This window comes from Bubalus kerabau, chromosome 3, assembly GCF_029407905.1.
Source record: "Bubalus kerabau isolate K-KA32 ecotype Philippines breed swamp buffalo chromosome 3, PCC_UOA_SB_1v2, whole genome shotgun sequence".
Classification (NCBI taxonomy): domain Eukaryota; kingdom Metazoa; phylum Chordata; class Mammalia; order Artiodactyla; family Bovidae; genus Bubalus; species Bubalus kerabau.
Window position 1 is genome coordinate 9,379,043 of NC_073626.1, and position 24,052 is coordinate 9,403,094.

General features: G+C 41.9%; 2 protein-coding genes and 1 long non-coding RNA gene across 3 annotated transcripts in view; 1 reads left to right on the forward strand and 2 right to left on the reverse strand.

Annotated features, from left to right (window-relative positions):
* On the forward strand, window positions 1-4,266 carry NOL7 (nucleolar protein 7). Its single transcript, XM_055570656.1, has 8 exons — window positions 1-354; window positions 452-512; window positions 1,099-1,157; window positions 2,567-2,598; window positions 2,969-3,050; window positions 3,357-3,478; window positions 3,553-3,630; window positions 4,085-4,266. Exons 1-8 carry the CDS (start codon window positions 92-94, stop codon window positions 4,159-4,161), a joined length of 774 nt encoding a protein of 257 aa, XP_055426631.1. The 5' UTR covers window positions 1-91; the 3' UTR covers window positions 4,162-4,266.
* LOC129645441 (uncharacterized) lies at window positions 1,161-1,663 on the reverse strand. Its single transcript, XR_008711325.1, has 2 exons — window positions 1,540-1,663; window positions 1,161-1,419 (listed from the first exon to the last, which is right to left on the reverse strand). It is a non-coding gene; the product is annotated as an uncharacterized LOC129645441 (long non-coding RNA).
* Window positions 4,267-4,830: 564 nt separating the features above from the next.
* The window catches only part of RANBP9 (RAN binding protein 9), a 72,602-nt gene continuing 53,380 nt past the window's right edge, over window positions 4,831-24,052 (reverse strand). Inside the window, exons 8-14 of the mRNA XM_055570631.1 lie at window positions 23,264-23,372; window positions 21,353-21,543; window positions 20,089-20,233; window positions 17,062-17,183; window positions 15,285-15,436; window positions 8,035-8,146; window positions 4,831-5,824 (exon numbers count right to left, since the gene is read on the reverse strand). Of these exons, the coding sequence (XP_055426606.1) occupies window positions 5,694-5,824; window positions 8,035-8,146; window positions 15,285-15,436; window positions 17,062-17,183; window positions 20,089-20,233; window positions 21,353-21,543; window positions 23,264-23,372 (962 nt within the window). The 3' untranslated portion in view covers window positions 4,831-5,693. The remainder of the gene's footprint in view (window positions 5,825-8,034; window positions 8,147-15,284; window positions 15,437-17,061; window positions 17,184-20,088; window positions 20,234-21,352; window positions 21,544-23,263; window positions 23,373-24,052) is intronic.

Sequence of the window (24,052 nt, forward strand, 5' to 3'; positions counted from 1 at the left end):
CGGCCGCGCCTGCCCTTTGCGTCACTGACCGCGTGCGTGCGGCTTCCGGGTCAGAGGTCAAGACGGCCGCCGGGTCCCCGCAGCTCGGGTCATGGTGCAGCTCAGGCCGCGCGCGTCCCGCGCCCCGGCGTCGGCCTCGGCGATGGTGGACGAGGGCCAGCCCGCTTCCGAAGAGGAGGCTGGGCACGGGCTCCTGCTCGGGCAGCCCAGCAGTGGCGCGGCCGCCGAGCCGCTGGAGGAAGACGAGGAGGGGGACGACGAGCTCGACGACGAGGCCCCGGAGGAGCTGACTTTCGCCAGCGCCCAGGCCGAAGCGAAGGAGGAGGAGCGGCGAGTTCGGGAGACGGTGCGCAGGTTCGGAGCCCCGGGGGCCAAGCCGGTGGGGAGAAGCGCCGCCTAACCGTCCCCCTTCTCTTTTCCGCCCGCCCTGACTCGTCGCGGTCTCTTCCAGGGACAAAGCGCTTCTGAAGGAGAAGAGGAAGCGGCGCGAGGAACTGTTCATCGAACAGAAGGTTAGAGGTTTGCAAAGAGGGGGCCGTTTCACGGGCCGGCTCGGGGAAGAGTTCAGTGCTGCAGGGGTCCGGGGTGGAGGAGAGCCCCGGTGGTGCTCTCTTCCGACAGCACTGGCATCGGCGTGTTAGTGCTCCTCGCTGTCCACCAGTTTAGAATAGGGTTGGGAAGAGGTGAAGTAGAGCCAGACCCTCCTCTGACGCGCGGCGGAGGTGGTTTATGTGAACCTGGGTCTCTGTGAGGAGGCAGCGCTGGGTAAACGGAGGGCCGTGCAGAGGATGCTTGGTTCGCGCGCTCTGCTGTTCCGGAGATTGGCCGCAGGTGGACGTGCCTGTGAACTGCCCTCGGTGTATAACGTGACCCGAGGGTTGGAATAAAGCGGGCACCCTTTCCAGCCTTCACGTCTTCCAAGTGAAGTAGGAGTAGGTTCTGAGTTGCTTGGGCCCCAGTCTTCCCACAGCTCACAGGTAGTGGAGGGCAGTGTTCGGATCATTTATTTGTTAAAATGGTAATTTCAAAAGCACTTCAAGGCGTGTTCTCCTGTTGCTTACTTTTTATTGAATTTTTTTTTTTTTTAACGTCTTAAAGAAAAGAAAACTCCTTCCAGATACTATTCTAGAGAAGTTAACTACAGCTTCACAAACTAGGTAAGTGGTGGGTGTCGTTTTATTGTTTACATACAGTGTTTTAATGCTGTCTTGGTACATTTGTCTGAACTCAAGTTTTAAAGTCTAAATTAAAAAGCTACCTAGGAGATATTTGAATTTGGTGGGACAGGTGGAGGGAAGTGTTCCGCTTATTTTCCGTCTGTGGCTGTTTCTTCTTTTTGTTGTTCCCGTGGGTAGCTCTAGCTTCTGAGTTGCTGATCTCAGTGAGTTCCTGCAGTAAGCTGTGGCCACTGTCAGTGGACTAGGGGCAGGATAGATGGTGTGAATGAAAGCGTTTTGCAGTTCATCTTTAGTGGGGTGTGGAGTACTAGTCTATTATCCATAGGCTCCTAAAACTCAGCTTGTCCCGTGCTTGCCTTACCTAGTTCTCCCTCCTTGTTAAAGTGAAGTCACTCAGTCCTCTCCAACTCCTTGCGACCCTGTGGACTGTTTCCATGGGGTTTTCCAGGCAAGAGTACTGGAGTGGGTTGCCATTTCCTTCTCCAGGGTATCTTCCCGACCCAGGGATCGAACCCCGGACTCCCGCATTGTAGCCAGACGCTTTACCATCTGAGCCACATAATTTTTCCCTCCTTGTTCCCCTTTTCATTTAGTAGCTTTGCCATCCACCGTATGTTTAAAGCTCCTCTTTCTCCTCTGTGCTATGGCATCAGGATTCTATACTGTACTAAATTTAAATATTTGCTATTTTTTTCCTGTTCCCCTTTGTCTCCTCTTATTGCTTTAAATTTAGCTTAGCCCTGCTAGAACAGTCGTTCTTTTTCCGTAGAAGAACTTTTCCAAAGAGTTACTCAGTTTCTGAATACATCATGGTGGCAAAGTCCCTTTCATCTTTGAAAACCGAGTTGTCACCTGTCCCTTCTTATTCCCTCTATCCCATCACTGCCCCCGAGGTTTAGCTTTTCCACTTCTGTATAGACATCTCATTGTGTTCTGGCCTTTGACTCTCTCTCCATTAGACCACACCTCTTGAGACTACCATTGTCTGTCTCCATTCTTGTGTCTGAAGTGTTCAATTAATCCTTTCAGCTCTCTCCACATAAAGTGAGGCAGGCAGGCCTACCACCTTTCACTTCATATTTCAAATACTGTATTACATAATTCTTAAATACTTGTAACTCCATCAGTCACAACAATCTGCTTCTTTGGAAGCCTACTAATATACTTTCAGATTTTAAATTCTGATCCTCCTAGCCTGGTACAGTCTGTTGATTGGGAGTTGTTGACAGCGCATTGGGGAGTGTCTTTAAGGATGCTCGATAAAAATTGAGAATGGTGGTAGTAAAAGGGGGTTATCTTATTTGTAAAACCAGCTGAAATTTTGTGATAACCTGAGGCTTTGTTGCTCTCGGCCATCCCAATCAGTGTTTTGCTTGTTCTTCCCTTAGTGTGAAGAAATCACCGGGAAAGTTGAAAGAAGGTATGAACTATTTACGTAACGTCTCATTAAGTGTCAAGGGCATTTGCTGATACTTGCAAATGTTGTTGACCTTGAGAAGGAGCATGGAAACAGGCCTGGTGGGCTTTAGCTTGTTTCTTTTTTTCAAAAAAATAATTTATCTGGCTGTGCTGGGTCTTAGTTGTGCATGCACATCCTTTAGTTCTGGCATGTGGGATCTGTTCTCCCAGTAGGGATTGAACCTGAGCCCCCTGCACTGGGAGCACAGCCTTAAATTTTAGCTTATTTTGTACAATCACATACAAATTGGTGTGTAGTGGATATTTAAACTCCAGTATATAGTCTTATTTGTGCACAAATGCTAATGAGAAATATTAACTCAATTTTTTAGTTAATTTGCAAAAGAAAAATGAAGAACGAGAGAAAGGAAGTGACTCTAAGAAAGCTAAAGTGCAGAAAGTACAGACTGTTGGGTAAGAAGTCTTCTTTGTGTGTAGGATGTAAAGGTGACCTTTGAGGGGGGTATTACCTCAATTAGTAGCGGTTTCAGATTGGATCCTCTGTGGAACATTTTGGATATTTATATTAAAAAGTATTTGCTCTACTAAAATGTAAACATTAGTTGTAAAATAGCCCTATAATTTTGTTTTATCATCTAACCTGTGCTTATACAAAATTAGGATTGGGGGATTTTTCTCCACTATTTGAATCAACTAACAGAAATACTTTATTTTGAAAATAAGCATGGCCTCATTTTCTCTTTTTGTATTGATCGCCAGCCAGAATAAAAGCTACATGGCTGTAAGGCTAAAAGATCAAGATTTGAGGGATTCAAGGCAAGAAGCTGCCAAAGCCTTCATACAAAATTGTTTATATGGTCCTGGAACCAACAGAACTACTGGTAATTTCCTTAGACTGTTTTTCTTCTTTTCTGTGAATTAAACAAAAAAAATGACAGATAATCCTCTTTCCTAGTAAACAAGTTCCTGTCTCTTGAAAATAAGAGGTTACCGATGAAAAAGGCTGCAGCCCAGTTTTTGAATAATACTTGGGGTAAGATTTGGCTTTATTCTCTTGAATCTGAGTTTTATCTATTGAATAATGTTTCTTGTTAAGGAGATAGCATATCTTTTTTCCTTCAGTGGCTCTGTTTCTGTTTGAAAGTTGCTCAGAGAGCAGGCCAGTGTAGTACATATGTGCAAGTGTGCTCAGCTGTGTCCACCTCCTGTGACCCCAGGGCCTGTAGCCCAGCCGGCTCCTCTCTCCATGAGACTCTCCAGGCAAGAACACCAGAGTGGGTTGCCATGCCCTCCTCTAGGGGATCTTCCTGACCCAGGGATTGAACTTGTGTCTCGGGCATTGCAGTCAGATTCTTCTACCATTGAGCCACCAGGGAAGCCCAGTATATGTGTACACATAACAATTTTTAATGATATAGGAAATTTGTTTATTGTTTCTTGGGAATTTTATTTCTTTATTCTTAACTGCACAAAACCTTTTATTCTAGCATCTCAGAGAAAACAAAATGCCAAGAGGTTTACAAAACGCTGGATGATCAGAAAGATGAAAACTCCTAAGACGTAAATCAAAGCTAGATGAAGAACAAGTACTTTGTATGTATAGAACTTAGTTATTTTAAGAATGTAATTTTACTGGGAAAAAAAATAAATCACTTATAAATCCTTCTGAAGAGTCATTATAAGAATCTCAAGTCTCTTAGGGGCAGTACCTAGTCACACTTCATCCACCTGGCGTATAACCCAACCCCTCGGTGTGGCAATAAAAGCCTCACTGAAGCTCTTGGATGTGTTTGTCTCCGGTGTTTTGGTGCCACTGACGAGATTTCACAGAATACGTGGAAGAGCACAGTGTCCAAGTGTGGATAATCTGTCCTTTTAAAAGAAGGCTTAAGACTTGGTGCACAGCCAACAGACACCTTTGCCAAACCAAAGGATATGGTCATTCTGTTGCAGAGCTTGTTTCTGTTTTACTTTTAACCAGTTTGGGGGTTCGCTTTAAAAGTGGCCAAGTCACATGCCACATGATGATTATGAAAATAAGATTAATTGCCTGCTTTCTGTATCACCTATAGTATCAGGTTTGGCCCTAATCCAGGGAGGCCAGTAAATACCAGGCAGTCTTAGGTTGCAGAGCTCAGATTTATAGTAGCAACCATTCATTTTACTTGTTCTAACTTTACATTAATCATAAGTATGCAAGTTCCTAATGTATAAATTCAATTGACACTCTGGCATCTGTAGAAGTAAATTTTTAATGGCTGGTTAATTATATCACTACATTTTTTATTGCAATATAGTACTCATTTTAAGCACTTAAAAATGGAAGGTGTACAAAGATTAAATTAAGACACAGTAAATTGACTAAATATTTGGTTTTTATATAAATAAAGGTCATAACCACACTGTTGACATGTAATACTGTTATAATACAACAGTTCAACTTGTGAGTCTACAACAGAAGTCATCTGTAGTTAAACAGGAAACAAAGTTGAGAAAGACCATGTTAAAACAAAACTACTGGGACTAACAGGTCGGGATTGTAAGTAGCAACAAACATATCCACTCAGCTCCTGAGTATTTCAAGTTTTACAGTACACATTAAAAATGATTTCTTCCCAACACTATAAATTCAAACTGTCAGATGTTTATGCATTTTGCAAGTTACACTGATTGAATGCTTATATGGGAGCGGGGGTCAGAATACCTCCCAATTTGAAGTTTACATCACCCACATGCTAACACAAACACAACTTGTTCCGTTTCCTTCCCCCCTCTCTCCCCCCAACAAAGAAGGCAGGACTTTTTGGTTTCTTTTAGGTAATTGTTTTAGAGGATTTGTGATGATCAATTTGAATGTCTGGAATTCAGTAATATTTAACTCTTAGACAACTAAGAGGCTAAAGATGGAAAATAATTGCTCCTAACACTAAGTTAGAAAATCATTTGCATCATGCTGTAAACTAGGAAGCAATGTAAAGCGACAAAAACCTGTCCCCAGTACATAATTAAAAAATCTAAGTTTCAAATCAGCAGAGCTGGTCTACTTCCATGTTGTCTATATGCCACAATGTAAGTGTGAGCTCCGAAAATGCATAGCTAATGTAGGTAGTCGTCCACTGTGGCAAAAGCACAGGATCCGATTCCTGATCGAGCCATCAGTCCCAGACACTGGGTGGCCTGTCCCATGGCTAGGGCGAGTGGAGGTTGCTTTGGCAGATTGTGGGTTTCTGAGGAAAAATGATTAAAAGTGGAAACGGCAATTAGCAAGACATTTTAAACAGCATCTCTCAATCACAAAAATACTGCATTGCTTACAAAATTACCAATGCCTGTACTGTACTTAACGAGCTAAGTAGCAAAGGTGGTTTTTAAGCAAACAACGCCTTGGACATTACTTTGACAAGGTACTGTGCTCACTGGGTTTTCAAGTAGTAATAAATTCTTGCAGAATTAAGACTTTGTTAGATATTCAAAAACCTTTACTTTCATATTTACTATGATGGGAATGATGTAATTTCTTTCTAATGTTTGCATTGGGGAGTAAGGAACATTTAGTATCTCTCTTCTGCTTGATCAAGGTCAAACAGAAAAGGGCACCAGAGGTCAGAGAAGTTTGATCAAGGTTTGATCAAGGTCAGAGAAAAGGGCACCAGGCTTTCAGTGAAGTTTCACTGATGGATTCTTCCTCTTTCTGGGGATACGGCCCAACAGAGGCCACCTACTCCTCTCCAGGGCACAGTGGTGAATGCTCTTTGGGTTGGTAAGCACATTGTTACAGTTTTATTTTGGCCAAGGAAGGCACATCAGTTATAACTGTCCTTTAGATTTTTTTTGGAATACAAAACTTGCAGGCATTACGTACCAGTAATGTAACTTGAAGCACTGTTGAGACTTGAAGCTCTATAATACAGCATAGTATTTATAAACATGCACACATACACCCACAGCAGTTCAAGTCCTGTCATTTCTTTTGCAGGAATTATATAGATTTAATAACTTCAAGCACTATTTATAGTTGAACCACATAATTTAGGGCAATATATCTATCTATCTATCTATCTATCTCCTGGATAATGGTCCTAAGCAATTGACTACTTGAAATTTTAATTCCCCTGGAGAATGCACGATTCTTAACTGTCATATGAAAACTGGTCACTTTTCTTCAAAAATTCTTTTCGGGTCTGAGTGTTACCCAGATACAAAGCAATTAGGGCTTCATGATTACCTATAATATAGTCATTTCAAAAAGACAGTTACAGTAAACTATAATTTGCCCTACAATCCTAGCAGTGCTACTGAGTATACTTATTTTTTACCGGTAGAACTAAATTAATTTTGTATATTAACCAAAGAAAGTTCACAGTATTACATACAAATTCTAAATGTGAGAAAATTATAACACAATACCAATTCCTACGCCGAAACTTCAGTATTAAGCCACAACACAATTAATTAATAATGAACTTTATATAAGGGCAAAGAAGCAGATTAAGGCCCCCATGTCAGAACTCGAAATCGCTCCCTTTGCATTCCAGCCATCTAAGCCCTGGCCTCCGCTCCAGTCTCCTGCCTGCACTGACTGCGTGCGCACTGCCCTCACCTGTGCCTCACCTGCCCTCACCTGCCTTCACCTGTGCCTCACCTGCCCTCACCTGTGCCTCACCTGCTCCTCAAAGCTCCCAAGCCTAAGGCCAGACAGCACAACAGACCAAACTGGTAGACCATTTTTCTGGAGGACTTACACTCTAAAATGGAAGGTGAAAAGTCACTCTCATCCAAACTCCCTTTGGAGAAAATTGCCCAGATATTAAAATGTCCTTTTATGTAAATAATCAACCCAATGTAGTTTATATATAAATGCATAAAATGTGCAGTCACTGAATTCACTTAAAGAGCATCTGTTCAGTTTATAAGCACCACACTCTGCTCACAGGAATGGCCACGAGTCAGGGGACAGCAAGTCCCCGTTTCCCACTTTGGGCTCCCCCTGGCTAAGCCTACGTATTGCTGCTCTTCCCCCCTCCCCCTTTCACCTGGTAAGGGCATGTAGTTAAATCTGAACTTTACTGCACACAGCCTGCGTCTCCAAGAGCTGGGGCTGACAGCACTGAAGAGCCCCCGGGAGGCCCCGAGCCAGCGTCTTCAGCGTGGTGCGAGCCTGGGCACGGCAGTTGAGGTCAGGAATGCTGAGTCCACACTCACACAGACACTTGTTTTCTAGACAGCACAAGATACACCCCAATGTACTGTTTTTATTCCATTTGAATCCATTTAATCTGGGACTGAGACAACAGGAATTTTTCTATACTGTGAGGTAATTTTTTTTTAATGTAGAAAACATCTCCCTTAAGATTTTACCAAAGGATAAATACCAGCACAAATACTGTCTCAAATACTCAAGAGACTGGTTGAAGCTGTGCTTTCTGGCTTCACTTACCTAATATTGCACTGTTAAGAGCTGAGCACACAGGTTCTCTCTGAATTGGGTCAAGCTGATTTCCAACTGGGCTGTTCCAAGGATCTGAATAGGCTAGTAAACTGAATGCATCCTGTTGAAAACAGCAATGTGATTAAGTCAGATAGTTCAGTGTCTGTGCTCACTATGGCTTCAACTTGAGAGACTACAAGTACACCTTAAGGCACTGAATTAACCCTTAAACTCATTTACCCCTGTGATATGCGACTTTTTTAACAACTAGATTATGCAGCAAAGTCTAATCTGTTTTCCTATTTTTTACAAACACCCATTTTCACCATCCACCACTTATACCTACACAACATATAGGACAGAAATAAAACGGAAAAAACTCAGTCTTGTGGAATGGGCTACTACTGTTTAAAGACAAAACATTCAGATGCCTTACAATTAATGACCACTGATACGAATGTGACGTTAAAAGGATATGACCTGCCATATATTTTTAAAAAAACAGATGGGGGAAACTGGACACATCTTACTGGATGTCTTCTCAAACTCAGTGATCAAAAAAACCACCAGCTCCCCTTCAGGAACCATCTTTAGACTGCCCCTCCTGAAGTAACTGACATGCAGCATGCTTTTCTGCCGACGGCTCCTGTCCTTCTGTGGAGGACAGAACTACAACCTTTCCGACGCCGGCCTCGAGCGGAGCTGCCTCACCAGTGTAGCCTTTGGCAAGAACCACCTTCCTAAGTATCAGTTTCATCATCTGTACAATGGGGATTGGGCTTCCCAGGTGGCTCAGTGGTGAAGAATCCGCTAACCAGCGCAGGAGCCACAGAAGCTGCAGGTTCAATCCCTGGGTCAGTAAGATCCCCTGGAGGAAATGGCAACCTGTATACTTGCTGGGATAATTCCAAGGACAGGAGCCTGGAGGGCTATGGTCCATGGGGTCGCAAAGAGTCGGACACGACTGAGCACACCCCCCCCCACATCACGGATTATAAGAGGTCCTATTTCAGTTTATGAGGACTCACTGAGCTAAAGAAATTAGCCATGTCAGTTCACGCTAATCTTTCAATGAATGATAAATTACTGTTTTGCCAGAAATCAACAGCCCAATCCAGAATAATATTATGATACAGATATAGACAGTTAGACATAGGACACTTTCCTGGTTCACATGGGGTACGTGGAGAAGTGCTGAGGAAACTAAATCAGTGAATTGGGTAACAACACTCAAAACGCCGGTCACTGAAACGTGGAAGACAAATTCCTGAAGAATACTATCTTCCAGGGAAACTGCTCCAGCACCCCTTGAGTCATCTTGCTAGTGGGAGAAGGCTTCCTGGTCAAGTCTGTCCTTGTCCCTTCTCATCCGAGTTGGCCTCTGTGTTGTGGCGACTAGAGAAGAACTGCCCATTAAGCAGAGCTGTGTGGTCTGGGGTTGACAACAGGAATACACAGGCTCCCCCATCTACTGTTCTATACGGCTGAGCATTTCATTCACATTAGACCTCTTGCCCCAGCTATTAATGAAAGTTCTTTGAAGAACTTATTCTATTCTGATCCCCTGCAGTACTCAAGGTGCTGGATACACAGGTGGGGGGGGGGGGGGGGGAGAGACTTCACATACCTGTTGATTGCAAGGCCTGCTTCACAGTACTTAAGTATCTTTTGCATCCCACAAAGCTACTATATTGTTTCTGGTTCCCTCCCCATCCAAATTTATTCATGGAGAAAGTACTGATATCTGATTATCCTGTGAAGCTAACTGATCAATCACTATTCCTAAAGACTGAGCTTTGCTCAAGACTTGATTCACCCTACCCACATCCATCTCATGAAGTGCCACCCCTATAGTGCAGTTCAGCTCAGTTCAGTTGCTCAGTTGTGTCTAAATCTTTGCGATCCCTATAGCGCAGATAAATTTTAAAAGACTGAAGAGTCTGTCCAAGGAATAATCACTACATAAAACTTAAGCACAAGACTATGCTCCTGAATCTACATCCTGACTTGCTCCCTGAAAGGCGGGATGCTGCAGTCCCAAATCTCCCATCAAGACCATTCTGTCTACACCCCCTGGTATTTAAAACATTAACAGAAAAAGATCATGATGGTAGTAACTTACTGTGCGCTAACACTGTGCAAGGCAGTGTTTCAAGGGCTAACGTGTACCATCTCATTTAATCCTCACAGTAACCTTAGGAGCCAGATGTTTATGCCTATCTTAGAAGCAAACTGTGGCTCAGAAGCTTCCCTTGTGGCTCAGCTGGTAAACAATCCATCTGCAACGTGGGAAACCTGGGTTCGATCCCTGGGTTGGGAAGATGCCCTGGAGAAGGGCAAGGCTACCCACTCTGGTATTCTGGCCTGGAGAATTCCACGAGGTGTATAGTCAGTCCATGGGGTTGCAAAGAGTCGGACTGAACGACTTTCACTTCACTTCACTTAGAAGCAAACTGAGGCCGTGAGAGGTTACCAACACAGCTAGTACTTCCTGTACTTCTTTTAGTAAAAACAGTTTCTTTCAATTACCAATCTAAATATTACAAGCAAAAAAGTCTAAGATTTTGGCCCCATATTTTCAGTACAGTTGAATGAGTATTTACTGGACCAAGGGATCACCAGGGCCTCGTCACTGTTCCAAGGACTCACAGTCCTGGGAGGAAGGCAGATGTGTGAGCAGTGACGCACGGGGTACTGCTTACTAACAGAGTGTGCTGTGTCACACACAGCAGCCAGACACAGGCTGAGAGGAGAGAAAAGCCCTGGATGGTGGGAGCCGTGGGTCTAAGCTTAGACCCTAAAACACCCTAGAAAACTTCAATTCTTTCCAGTATAGCAATAGGAGTTGGTTAGTCCCTCAGTCGTGTCCCAACTCTTTGGGGCCCCATGGGCTGTAGCCTGCCAGGCTCCCTGTCCCTGGGATTCTCCAGGCAAGAACACTGGAGTGGCTTGCATGCCCTCCTCCAGGGCCTCTTCCTGACCCAAGGCCTGAACCCGTGACTCCTGCGCTGGCTGGCCGGTTCTTTACCACTAGCACCACCTGGGAGCTGGAAACATTTTATGACAGTAAGTGCAACACGGAATAGGATAACCACAAGTACCAACCAGACAAAATATTAATATATGCCCATGCATTTAAGGCAGGCAACGGAAAATACCTGTAAAATATCATGGTATTATGGGTTACTTTTTATTTTAGAAAAAAAATTACCTCAGTGGAAATAATTTGAGGGAAATACGACATTTAGGTAGGATTCTCAAACTGTACTTATATTTGGCTTAAAATCAGTAGCAGTTTCTCAGTAGCATGCGCCTAAATGATTCAATTTCTGCTTCAGTTATGAGATTTAAGAGCTACTTGCAGCCTGGGGCTGAGTATTCTAACCTGACCCACCCAGCCCTCCCGCTTGACGCTCCGCTCTGCAAGGTTCAATACACAGCTGTTGAACAATTCAGGGCACTCTCTCGGGAGCCACTGGCAGACTCAGGCAGGTAAGCAAGAAAAACAAAGACAACAGGAAAACAGGAAAGGAAGACTGAGAAAATGAGGAAAAGGTCAAGCGAGCCCTGGTGCAGCAGGAACCCCCAACCCGAGCCCCGGGGAGTGGGCTACTCCAAGGGTCTGCCGCATGCCTGCTACTCCACGACTGAGGAGAAGCAGAACACCAGGGGCCCTTTGGCCACTTAGGTAAACCTCACCTCAGCTTCTACTAACTCTGTCTCTCTCTACATACGTATATACGCTTCAGAAGTCTGTGCAAATTAAAAAAAAATTAAAGATAAAAAAACCCACTTCAGCTACCCATGACCTGAAGTGAAGAATAAAAGAAAAAAGCACTAATTTCTAATCCTTCTTAACCAAGGCAAACAAAAGTCCTCTCTGTGTCCACCTCCAACACAAATCCTCCAGCTCTGTCCCCTAGGTGCTGAGACACCACTGGGTCAGTCACTCGGGTCTACGTCTACCTGGGAGGAGATTACGCCTGGGGAGGGTGAGAAGCAGCTCAGAATGCTGAGACAGTAGTCAGCATCTGCACGGAAGTCAGAGGTACAAAATCAAAGCCAACCACGTTCCTTAGATGATAAATTACCTCTTTACTTCTTTCAACATATAATCAAAGAGTATCTCTGAGAACAGGCCATGTAATGCCCTTTTCTGTGCTTCACACAAATTACAATCAAGAATAAGCCATGGAGTGAAATGTTAAATTTTCAAAGGGACTACATAAAAGGATACTCAATTAGCATAAAGTTTTAACAAGAAAACAGATGACCTGGTGTAAAAATGTCTACGAGTTCTTTTTAAAAAAACATTTCCTATCTCCAAAATATCTCCTAAAACATCAGTTCTCTCCAGGGACAACCAGAGTCCAAGACCCTTTCATGGGCTCTAGTGAGGTCCAAACTATTTTCCTGATACTAAACTAAGATTGTACTGGCTCTTTTCTCACTCCTATTCCCTCACAACTCTCCCAGTGGGGCCTTCCAGAGGCGACACAATGTGTGAGCTCATACAAGACTGAATGCAGAGGTAGCGACGAGAATCCAGCTTACCTTTTATCAAACCTGGCATTAAAGAGATTTACAAAAATGTAAAGCAATGCCGCTCTCTCATTGTTTTATTTTAGAAAGATTAAGTAACACTTTTATGAAAAATACCCATGTAATGATTTGTTAAAGTGAATTAATAATTTTAGTATTAATTTCTAGTACATAAAAATCAATAAATATAACTCATACAAACAAAAGCCCTTTAGGAATCTTTAATCGGTTTTAAAGGGTTTAGATACCAAAAAGGATGAGAACCACTGTCCTAAAACAACCCAGTACCTAGTAAGGAAGCTTCCCAGATGGATAGCTTTGGATATAGGAAGCGATAATAAAGCCTAAGAAGTTAAGTTTCTTAGCACTGTTGATAGCTGAAAAGATTCTACAAAGTTGTATTAGGTTGATACAAAAGTAACTGCTGGTTCAGATGGTGAATTTTAAATCATTATAACGAGGCTCCAACACATCTTTATTAAAGTAGGAACCACTACAATCAACACATTTTTGCCAACGAGAATTAAGCCTGTTTGTTCCTGCAGCATAAAAATCCATGCTTTGGGATTCAGCAAACTCTTGGACAGCATCTTCTGCTCCTGCTGGCTGTGGAAGCCTTTTCCCTGCACAAAGCTGCTGCGGTGCTTGCTGTGGTGGTTGGTTGGCAAGAGGTCAGGTGAAGATGGCAGATGAGGCAAAACTTTGTAGCCAAACTCGTTCAACTTTTTAAGTGTTAAGTTGTGCAACGGGCGGTCGGGCGTTGTCACAGAGAAGAACCGAGCCCATTCTGTTGACCGATGTCAGCTGCAGGCATGGCAGTTTTGGGGGCATCTCATCGATTGGCTGAGCATACTTCTCAGATGTAACAGTTTCCACCAGGACTCAGAAAGCCACAGTGGATCAGATGGGCAGCAGACCACCAAAGAGTGACCGGGACCTTTATTTGGGGCAAGTTTGGCTTTCGGAAGCGCTCTGGAGCTTCTTCTTGGTCCAAGCGCTGAACTGGTTGTCACCAGCTGTCTATATAAAATCCACTTTTTGTCACGTCACAATTCGATCGAGAGATGGTTCGTTGTTGTTTAATACAATAAGAGAAGACAACAGTTCAAAATGACAATTTTTATGATTATCGGTCAGCTCAAGAGGCACCTGCTTTTCAAGCTTTTCCACCTTTCCAATCTGCTTCATATGCCACATGAACATAGAATGATCGATGCTGAGTTCTTTGGCGACTTCTCATGTAGTTTAAGAGGAACAGCTTCAACGATGGCTCGCAACTGGCCGTTGTCAACTTCCAGGGGCCGGTCACCGCACTCCTCATCCTCAAGGCCCTTGTCCTCTCCGCAAGGCTTCTTGAACCACCCCTGCGCTGTATGCTCGTTAGCAGTTCCTGAGCCAAATGCGGTTGTTGGTGTTGCAAGTTGTCTCCACTGCTTTATGACCCATTTTGAACTCAAAGAAAAAAATCGCTCGCATTTTCTTTTTGTCTAACATCATTAATTAGCAAAAAAACCAAAGTGAGAAATGCGCATTAAAATGATGTATAACAATCACATTTATTTAAGAATGTATTCCAGTATTACATGGCAAAGTTCAACAATGAAAAACCACAATTACTTTTGCACCAACCTAACAGAATGATGAAAATTTGCAATCTGGATAAATCCACTTATGCGTGCCTTTTTACTGGAAGTGTAAAAGCGGCTTCTTGAACCTTCCTAGAGAGGTACATTCTGCCTACACAGGTGCTGTACTAAAGCTCTTGGTGCAGGAAGCTGGGACGGTTATTTCCCCCTGACTTTACACATACTTAGTGCTAGTCGGTTGCTCACCGGCCCTCTCAGTTCAGCTCGGGAAGGGATGGCGGGAGTCCCAAGGCTCGCCCTCTCCTTCAGTTCCCAAAGTCTCGGTGTCAACGCCACCATGTGCCATTTCTCCTTCAGTTTCTGGACTTATTTTAAAACACTGAGAAGAAAGTGTTTTAACAAACTGACACCGAGCCCAACCTGATGCAGGGCAAACAAAACAAAACACAGGGCCGCAACGGCTAGGTTCCTGTTCACAGCCGACAGGGCTGGGGGCACTGCTGTGACTGGAAAAACTCACCCCTGGCTGACTGCAGCGCTGGCTTAAGGGAGGCAAAACTCCACCTTCAGCTGCTACACAGAGCTGCGGCTAACTACCTGAAGTGTTCCCATTCTGCCCGTTATCACCACCCGGCGCAGCATCAATCCAGAGGAGACCTGAGAATGTGTCTTCACTCTTCGTGGAAGACGAGCCACGCCTTCGCCAACCACCATCAAAACAAAGGCCACACATCGTACATTCAGTTGGCTGCAACCCCAAGCAACGTTTCCTAAAATCAAAACATCTCACATGTATAGTTTGATCAGCATACTCACATTTCTCCTAATAACTCTGCCAATTTTACAGCTGAGAAAATAAAACTAAGAAAGCAAGTTGATAAGAGGCGCATGACACTGGGAAGTGCAGAACCGGGGTCTAACCTACGTGTTTTCCTGAAATCCAGCGCTTTCTCCAGCAGAGCCTGGCCGCCTCACCCCGTCGCACGTTTTCACCCTCGACTGGGCAGGAAGCCAGGGAGGAGCTCGTGTCCAAGCTTCCCAACAGTAACCCCAGCACTGCTCAGTGTTTCACAAAACGACATTCTGGTTTCATCCACACATTTATAACTTTTCAAGGGAAAACAAATTTACCTTCAACATTTTTTTATTTGCTGTGTTCTTGCCACATTCTCTCCTCAGCTGTTCACTCATCGCTTGCAGCTCTCTTCCAAAGTGAATCATTCTTTCTATGGCAGCTTGACTTCCTCCACACAACTGGCGTCTTAACTGGCTTGAATCAACTTCTGTAAGCGAAACAGACAGGCATTTCACTACCTTACATCTGGGAGACAGTGGAGAAACAAACATAAGCTGCTGACAACATTCTGAACATTTCATATAGTAACTACTTCCTAATATTTTACCTAAATATGCAGTTTCTTTTTAATTTATTATAATACAGAACCTTGTAGCTACAAGGAATACTTTCTCCAGGGCTCAAGAGTCTAGGATCCAATATCTATCTAGCTTGGAGTTGAAAGTCAGGTGACAAGCTTTCAGTGTTATGATGTACATGTCTCAAGGAAAATGTTATGAAAAATTAAGCACAATTTTCTAAAAATATAGCAACATTGCAAAAAAAGAAAAGGAAAAAGTAACTACTTCCCAGGCTACTTTAACTGACATAGAGCAGTCTGAAGGTAAGATAATCTAAATGACTCCAATAAAAACACAGGCGATACTGTACCTAATCAAAAGGGTTAATTACACTACTTTTAGGAAAAAAATTTTCAGTTTATATATCTTGACTGACAATAATCACTGATCAACAATGCAAAAAGTGTACATCACTAGTTAACAATATATAAATCACTAATCACGACGGTAACAGTTAATGTTTATGAAGCACTTACAGGCAGTTATCATTACACCCATTTTACAGATGAAGAAACTGAGGCAAAGAGCTCCTGAGTAATTCACCCAAGGTTACACAGCTAGTAAGTGGCAGTTGCAGAATTCAAATCCAGGTGATCCGGCTCTAGAACTCCTGCTCTTTATCCCTAGACACAAACTATTCTTGGAATGTTGAGGCTGCTTGCTAATATCTGATAGGATAAAACGAGGCTGCCTTTCAGTCCTACTCCTTGCTTGAAAGAGTGAATTACACATTGGAACACATGATCCTAAACAAGGTGGTCGTGTAAGTAATATTAAGTTTGCATTTATAAAATAGTTTCTAGCAATTTTAATAAATTCCCTTTAATATAAAAATATTATAAAATCAAATAAAAATTTATAAGCTTCAGTAATTTGCACTCTCCAATTGATGGGGACGTTTGCTGCTTGTTTAACTTTATGGCACAATTTACTACAGAAGTTGTCCACAAAGTAAAATTATGCACGCTAATATGTTTCTCAGCCACATAATTTTGAGGGGGAAGGAACCAAGGGAGGGTGTCAAAAGAGGCACCTACTACCTGCCAGGCACTGAACTATGAATAGTCGCATATATTCAGGTTAAATGAATTAAAGAAAATTTGATTAGAATTTATTAAATCATCTCTACCCATGTGGCCTATCTATATTGGCTATATTGAAATAGGTACACAAACGTTTTGTACCTCCAGCCTTACCCATCCTTTCAAAGGACAGTGAGCACTAGTTAAGTTCGCATTGCTGTGCTACTGAGAGCCCTGCAGTTGTGCAGAAACAGTTCAGCAAAGAAAACGCCAGATACTAAAAAATTAGACTCTACTCTCTCTAGCAATCCACTCTCAGAGACTTCTAAGAGAATATGTTACTATCAAATCCAATGGCACACACATCTTTAAATCTGATTTATGTTCATCAGCTGTGAATCAGTACAAGTAAAAACATAACCTTGTAGTCATCATTTTTTATTAAAAACGTAAGAAATATCACTGCAGACCCATTTCGGTGTCACAATCTTCCATTTCGTGGTCATGTTTAGAGCTACCATTTAGGAAACCATTGGATGAAGTTTCTCCAACTCCATTGGAGTAGTGATCTGTTTCCATGTCTACATCATTACTGAAAATGAAAAAACAAACCTAATTTTAGAAATAGCACACTTGCAGCTTAGTTTAATATCAATTAGTACTCAACTACAGAGCCTACTTATAAAACTGACTTCATAAGGCAACAGCAATCTGGAAAAAAGGTATTTAGTTAAATCTTGAATGTATTCAAAGCCAAAGATGCAGCTAACTTTTAACGAATTTGTAGTCCTGGAGATAAGGAAGGAAAAAGATACATGTACTAAAATGCAGTGGCTTTAAGACTTCCTATCACTATGGAGAAATCATTTTTCAGCACATATTTCCCATTATCTTTCAGAATTAGATCTGCACTTCATTTAATCAACTCCTGCCCTAAAATACCACCCTCCCTGCCCCAAGCATGTAAGGCAAAAACCTCCCTGACGAAACAAACTGCTCCTGGGACCCACCCCATTTTGCCTCTTTCCCTGCCCTCATACTCAGCTTGCTTCTAGACTACTTTTTCTCTAACAGTCTTGGCGTTTGGGCATTTGTCCTTACTACTCAAAATTATACTCCTTCTCAAAGGTAAGTGATAACACAAAAAACAACTACTCAGTCTCATCCCTCAGCCCTTTTCAGAACCCAACACTACTTTTCTCTGACAGACTTTCTTATTGGCTGAAGATTCTAAACCTACTGCAGAGTCTGAATTTTTGAAATGCTGTTTTGGAGATACCTAAGGTGTTTCCAACTCGCCCATTTCACACTGACTGGATGACTAACACGTGCCAACAGCTCTAAGTGGCCACGCTGAGGTTGCCAACGTTTGCCCTTCATTCCATCCACACCCCAAGCAACAATATCTAACCTTCCAGATTTCTCCTATGAAGATCTAGGTAATGATTATACAATCCAGAAGGAAACACTTGATGAAACTTTAGAAAATATTTAAATACATAAAAACGATTATTTATCATTAAAAAAGCAATGTATATTCATTTGTAGGAAAACAACAACAACAACAAAATCGAATGCAGAGAAGCAAAAATTGCACTTTATGCATAATGCCAGCAAAGGCAACCACTGGTTTCCAGCCTGGGTGAGTGGGTGCATACACACTTCTGTCCGTAAGACCATCAAGGTACAGGACACAGAGGTCTATAAGGACAGGGCGTGGCCCCAGCACATCGCCGTCAGTTAGAAAAGCTGGTGTAGTTATCTTCATGAGATTTGAGAATTGATAAGAAATCATCCTGGAAGAGGTTAACAACTGAAGGAGAATTTTACAGCTTGAGTAGAATCTGGGATGGAGGAGAAGGAGGTGGGGAGAAGAGCATTTCTCATGGGGAGGCTAATGAAGAAAGCGCGAGTCTAGAGGTCAGACATCCTGGGAAGTAGTCATCGTTCTGCAACTTACTAGTTACTAATTTTCACCTTTAAAAAAAAGCCATTTACTTCTCTGGCACTCAGCTCTACATCTGTAAAATGGTTTTCAGAGTTGGTTAATACCATCTTTGCCTACTTCACAACACTGTCACAAGGAAAGCCATTACCAACTAGAAAATAACTTACTGCTTAACAGTTTAAGGCAGTCTAAGAGCTTACTTTCTTCTAAGCTGCACCCAGAAGAGGATGCTGTGTCATCAACCCCTTCCGTTCAGCTTGCTTCCCTCAACTCAGGTAATTACAGGTCTCTTTAGCAACTTCCTGCCATGAGCATAATATTTAAGTAAAAAACTCAACAAAGTAACTGCAATCCTACCTTCAAACTATGGTAGAACCGTCTAATAATCATTAAGTACTGTTAATAAATACTATAAAGTATGATGTAAAGGCTTAATTGTTTACATCTCCATACAAAATTTTTACTACGATATTCTCATTTCATATTTTAGTGTGTCGTCTCCACTGCCTACCCTGACCTCCTCAGCAAAACAATCCCTTTTTCTACTGCTGTTCTTGGATCATTTTTGTGGATTCCACAACTGTACCACATAATACCATTATTTCAGTACATATTTGTCATTTGTAATAGATAACCTGGAAATTCTGATTAATCTCCAAATTTATAAATACAGATTTTTTACATGCACTTCTCCAGAATCATATTTACACTGAGACTCACTGTAAACATTAGGTGCTGTCTCCTTCAATGGGGGAATTTTGCACTGATGCATATTCAGCCAAAACGCAGTGTGACCCATCAATTCAATTCATGCTCTAAGACCAAACCAACATCAATCAAATTGATAAAAATCCATAAGAACTTGCCCTCACACACTAGCATTTAATTCAAATGGTTATATTTCACGAACCTTTAGGTTTCATGAATAGAAACTTGAGTATGTCAGAGTACCATGACGGGAACATCTCTCCTCTCAAAGCTCTTCAAGTGGAGACCACACTAGCAGCAGAGTGTTTGACACCCAGCAAGTTTTCAATCCTCTCCTTGTGTTGTATGTTTACTAAATGACTTAACTATCTGCTATATGCAAGCTATTCAAATTAAAGGTAGGTTCTCATCAACAAATATTTTTTGTAAAGTTAGTTATTTGCAACTCAGGAAACACTCCTCACACTGAAAAACCCACACAAAGAGAAAAAAATAGTTGAGAAAAAAATAGTTGTATATGTATCATATGTCAATTCCAGAGCTTAAATACACCATAGTGACTTAACTTGGAAACATTAACAAATGACGTTTCTGTGACCACCGTAGGGGTCTGCGGTGGCAGGAAGGCAGTAGAGAGCCTGGATCTGCCCTCGTCACCCCTCCAGAGGGAGAGGGGTGCAGCGGAAGAGGAAGGGACAGCACCAGGGAACTGACTCCTCACCCTTTCATTCCCGCAGACCCCCACTGTGGCCATCTAACTCCATTTTTCCAAATTATTTCAGACGATGCCACCCGTAACCGGGGTTGCTCACAGTGATGCCAACGCCAGGGGACTCATTACCTGGTGAAGCTGCTGACCTGCTGCGACCTGGACGAGTTTAAGCTGTTCAGCTCCGGTACACTCAGGCCACACGGCTGGTGCTTGCTGGGGCAGTAGGCCTGATGTGCTTTGTTAGGTATCACACCGTTACTACAGCTGTCAAAACCTGGGGGGAAAAGAAGAACAGACACTTTATAAAAAAAGAAACATCAGGCTGCAACAGATCTACCATGTTCTGATGATGTATAAACCTTTTATAATGTAGGAAAGTCAGTGGACTACTTAAATAGAAAACAAGTGGATAACTTCTTCGAAAGAACATCAGGATACTTAATTGTGAGCTGTAATCTCCTCTTGTATTTATTGAAGGCTTAATTATGCATCTCATTTAATCCCTGCCATGAGGCCCAGTGTTACCATAACCCCGTTTTACGTAAGCACACAGCAAGACCAAGGATCTGTCCCAGCCTGACAGGACACACGGTGTCCGAGGGGCGCCGACTGAGGACACAAACAGGAGACCCCCACACACTGTGCAGGATGGTGATGTGAACGAGCTGACAGGCAGCAACGCAGAAAGGTGTTGTGTTGAGGAAGAAACAGCAAAAGTGTTGCTCTACTCTGTGAAAGCACAGGAAACAGTATTTGAGTTGGGTTTTACAAAGTTAAACATACAGAGGAAAGGTAAGACCTCGGGAAAAACAGAAAGAGACAAGCAGAGCAAGAAGACTGAGAAGGACCAGAAATAAATCTGTAGAAGATGTCATAAAAGCCAAGAAGGGAGAGAACTTTAATTAAGCCTCACCAAAAGCCTCAGTGAGTCCAGGAGGAAGCGGACAGGCAGACCTGACTCTTGCCAGCAGCCGGGCTGGGAAGGGAGGAGGGAGAGGCAGCCCGGCCGGGAGCCGGGTGTGGGGTCGGGGGCTTCAGACACCATGGCCACGTCACTGCCTTTACATGTATACTTAACTAAAACACACCATTGCCTTCTCATTACCAGATATCTCTGATTTGACTTCTAGAGACAAAACTCGAATGTTGCCCTTCATTTATGGAGATCTGTTAGTAACCCACTCTTAGAAACAGCTCATCTTGAAGTTACTTTCTGGTACCAAAAACACACGAATCTGACTCGCCCACAATTTTTCTTCTAGAATCTCTTGAGATCAAATTACAAATGTGCAAAATGGCTGGTAGAAATGTCTACATTTTTTTTTTAATTTATTTTTGTTCAAAATCATGAAGAAGGGTAAAAATTGTAAGATAATGTAAGACTGAATCTCACCAGAAAAATGTGCAGTACTTCCTTTGCCCGATGCTAAACTGTGGATATTCATCCCGTGGCTGGGGCTCATACTTGGACTACTGAAAGGTCGAGGACTAACAGGGTAACTGTCTTGAGACTTCGGACTTCGGCCTCCCAAACACCGTACTTCACTATCTGTACCATTCACCATTTCTATAAACTGACGCACTCTAAAAAGAGAAAACAAAAATTTATTTACATCATCTCCAGATTACTGTTTAGTTACCTAATAGCAACAGACTTCTACCAGGAAATACGTTAATAATTTGTATTTATCAGTAAGTCTTGCCTTTAGAGAGTATACTAAAAATGTTAAATATGGCTCCATATACTGTACTGCTTAGAATATTATTTAAAAATTTCCTGAAAAATGAGAGTAAAATGCAAAGACATTGTATCACCTTTAATCAAGATTTACTAAGAAACTGAAAATCTGTCTGTAGCTATAGTAAACCAAAATGGACCTCATTTTTTTTTAACCTAAAATAATCAAAATTATATTTGCACTTGGACGCAAATCAAATAGTACCTAAGAAGTACCTGATGCAGTTTTATGTACACACCTACCTTCACACAAAATAAGAGCCTACTCCCCACACTTCCTCACCCCTAGTCCCATCTGCAACCTCTTAATCAAACGGGCCACATTTAAACTTTTATTCTAAAGCAAAGTAGTTCTGTCATCGGGTTTAGCATTTCTGATCAATTTTTATGATCATTTCTGATCATTTTTTAGCATTTCTGATGCTTAAAAAGTTTAAATCTTAAACTTAATAACAGCTGAATTTTAAGATAACAAAGATTCATACAACCAACAAAAAAAGCCAAATAGCTATTATTTATTTTTTTAAAAATGAAAGACACAGAAAACAATAAGTGTAAGTGAGGATGAAACACTAGAATCTTGCCACTGTTGGCAGGAACGGAAAACTGTACAGGGCTATGGAATTGTGAGGACTAATTTTCAAAAAATTAAGCACAGAATTATCCTACATTCAACAATCCCCTTCTGAGCATATATGCAAAAGAATGAAAGCAGGAATTCCGACACAGATGTGAACACCCATGATGCTAAGGGAAGTAAGGCGGTGACAAAGGACAAACATTTTATGATTCCATTTACATGAAGTACTCAGAGTACTCCAATTCAAGTGTACAGAGACAGACAGTGGAATGGTGGTTGCCAGGAGCTGAGGAAGAGAGAGAAATGCAGAGTCACTATTTAACAGGTACCAAGTTTCAGACTGAGATCATGAAAAAGGCTCTAGAAACAGATGGCTGGCGGTGGCTGAGAAACATTGTGAGTGTACCAGAAACAAGGTGAGTATCAGAAAAATGTACAGGTAAAAATGGCAGATTTTATGATATGTGTATTTTTACCGGGCTTCCCTGTTAGCTCAGTTGGTAAAGAATCCACCTGCAATGCGGGAGACCCCGTTTCGATTCCTGGAGAAGGGAAAGGCTACCCACTCCGGTATTCTGGCCTGGAGAATTCAGGACTATACAGTCCATGGGGTCACAAAGAGTCAGACACGACTGAGCGACTTTCACATATATTTTTACCACAATTTTAAAAAATGCTGCAAACTTACTATAAGGTATTTTACAAGAGAAAAAATAGATACCCATCTTCTAAGTAAGAGTTTCACATTTTTTAAATACAGGGATAGAATGACAGAAGAGCAAACAGAAAGTAGAAAAATGCCTTCTACTTAAGAGTCCTCAACACAAAAGCGTATTCCTCAACCCGCTGCTTAAATGTGCTACATTACAAAATTATATCTAAATACCTGAAACGAGGTAAAACAAAAATTAAAACTATTAAAGCAAGAAAATAATTTTGGTTATGTAATGCACATATATAATTAATATAACATTTATTAAACTCACTTTAATGTGAAAAGGAGATTGGGATTTCTTTCAAGTAAACTTGGATATAACTGTTGTGTTGTTTCAATGGCTTCTCCCATTCTTCCTGCTAACACCAATTTCTGAATTCCTATTTAGAAAGAGAAAGCAAAAGGTAAATTTTATAAGAATGGAAAAGGAAACTTAGTAGACCCTCAAAAAATTAGTAAAAAAAAAAAAAGTCTTTAAATTGTGATGAGTCTGCACTTATTTTTCTAACTCAGTTTCTATTTTAAGGAATATTTTCAGACAAAATAACCGATTATAAAAACAAATACTTTAATAAACTACTAAAAAAATTCAAACTTATAAGTAATATAGGAAAAACAGCTGTTAAGCAATACTGACGTATTAAACACTAAGATGAAAAAGATGGGTATGTTATGCCATATACACTGTGGTGATGGTCTCATGGATATATACAAACTCATCAGGCTGTATATCCTAAATAGGCATAGTTTTTCATATGTCAACCATACCTCAATAAAGTGGTTTTTAAAGAAAAGATCATAGGAGATATGAAAGAAGTAATATTCAGAATGTCTTATCAAATACTATATAGCCTTTTGAACCCAGTACTAAATGAAAATTAGCCTTTGAGTAAGATCTGAATTCAGCAGCCACTGAATGAGCATGCCCCGAAGGGTAGACGATGAGGACAGGGAAAGAGGAAGCCGACACCTCCTGTCTGCTACAGCCTGTACAACGTGGTGAGAAAAGACAAGCACACCACCAGCTACAGCACAGCGTCATCAGTGTTTTCTAACAACC

Coding starts and splice junctions, on each gene's coding strand:
- NOL7 (XM_055570656.1), top strand. CDS start 92: ATGGTGCAGCTCAGGCCGCGCGCGTCCCGCGCCCCGGCGTCGGCCTCG. Junction 3,479..3,552: donor TGGAACCAACAGAACTACTG/GTAATTTCCTTA, acceptor CCTCTTTCCTAG/TAAACAAGTTCCTGTCTCTT. Junction 3,631..4,084: donor GTTTTTGAATAATACTTGGG/GTAAGATTTGGC, acceptor CTTTTATTCTAG/CATCTCAGAGAAAACAAAAT.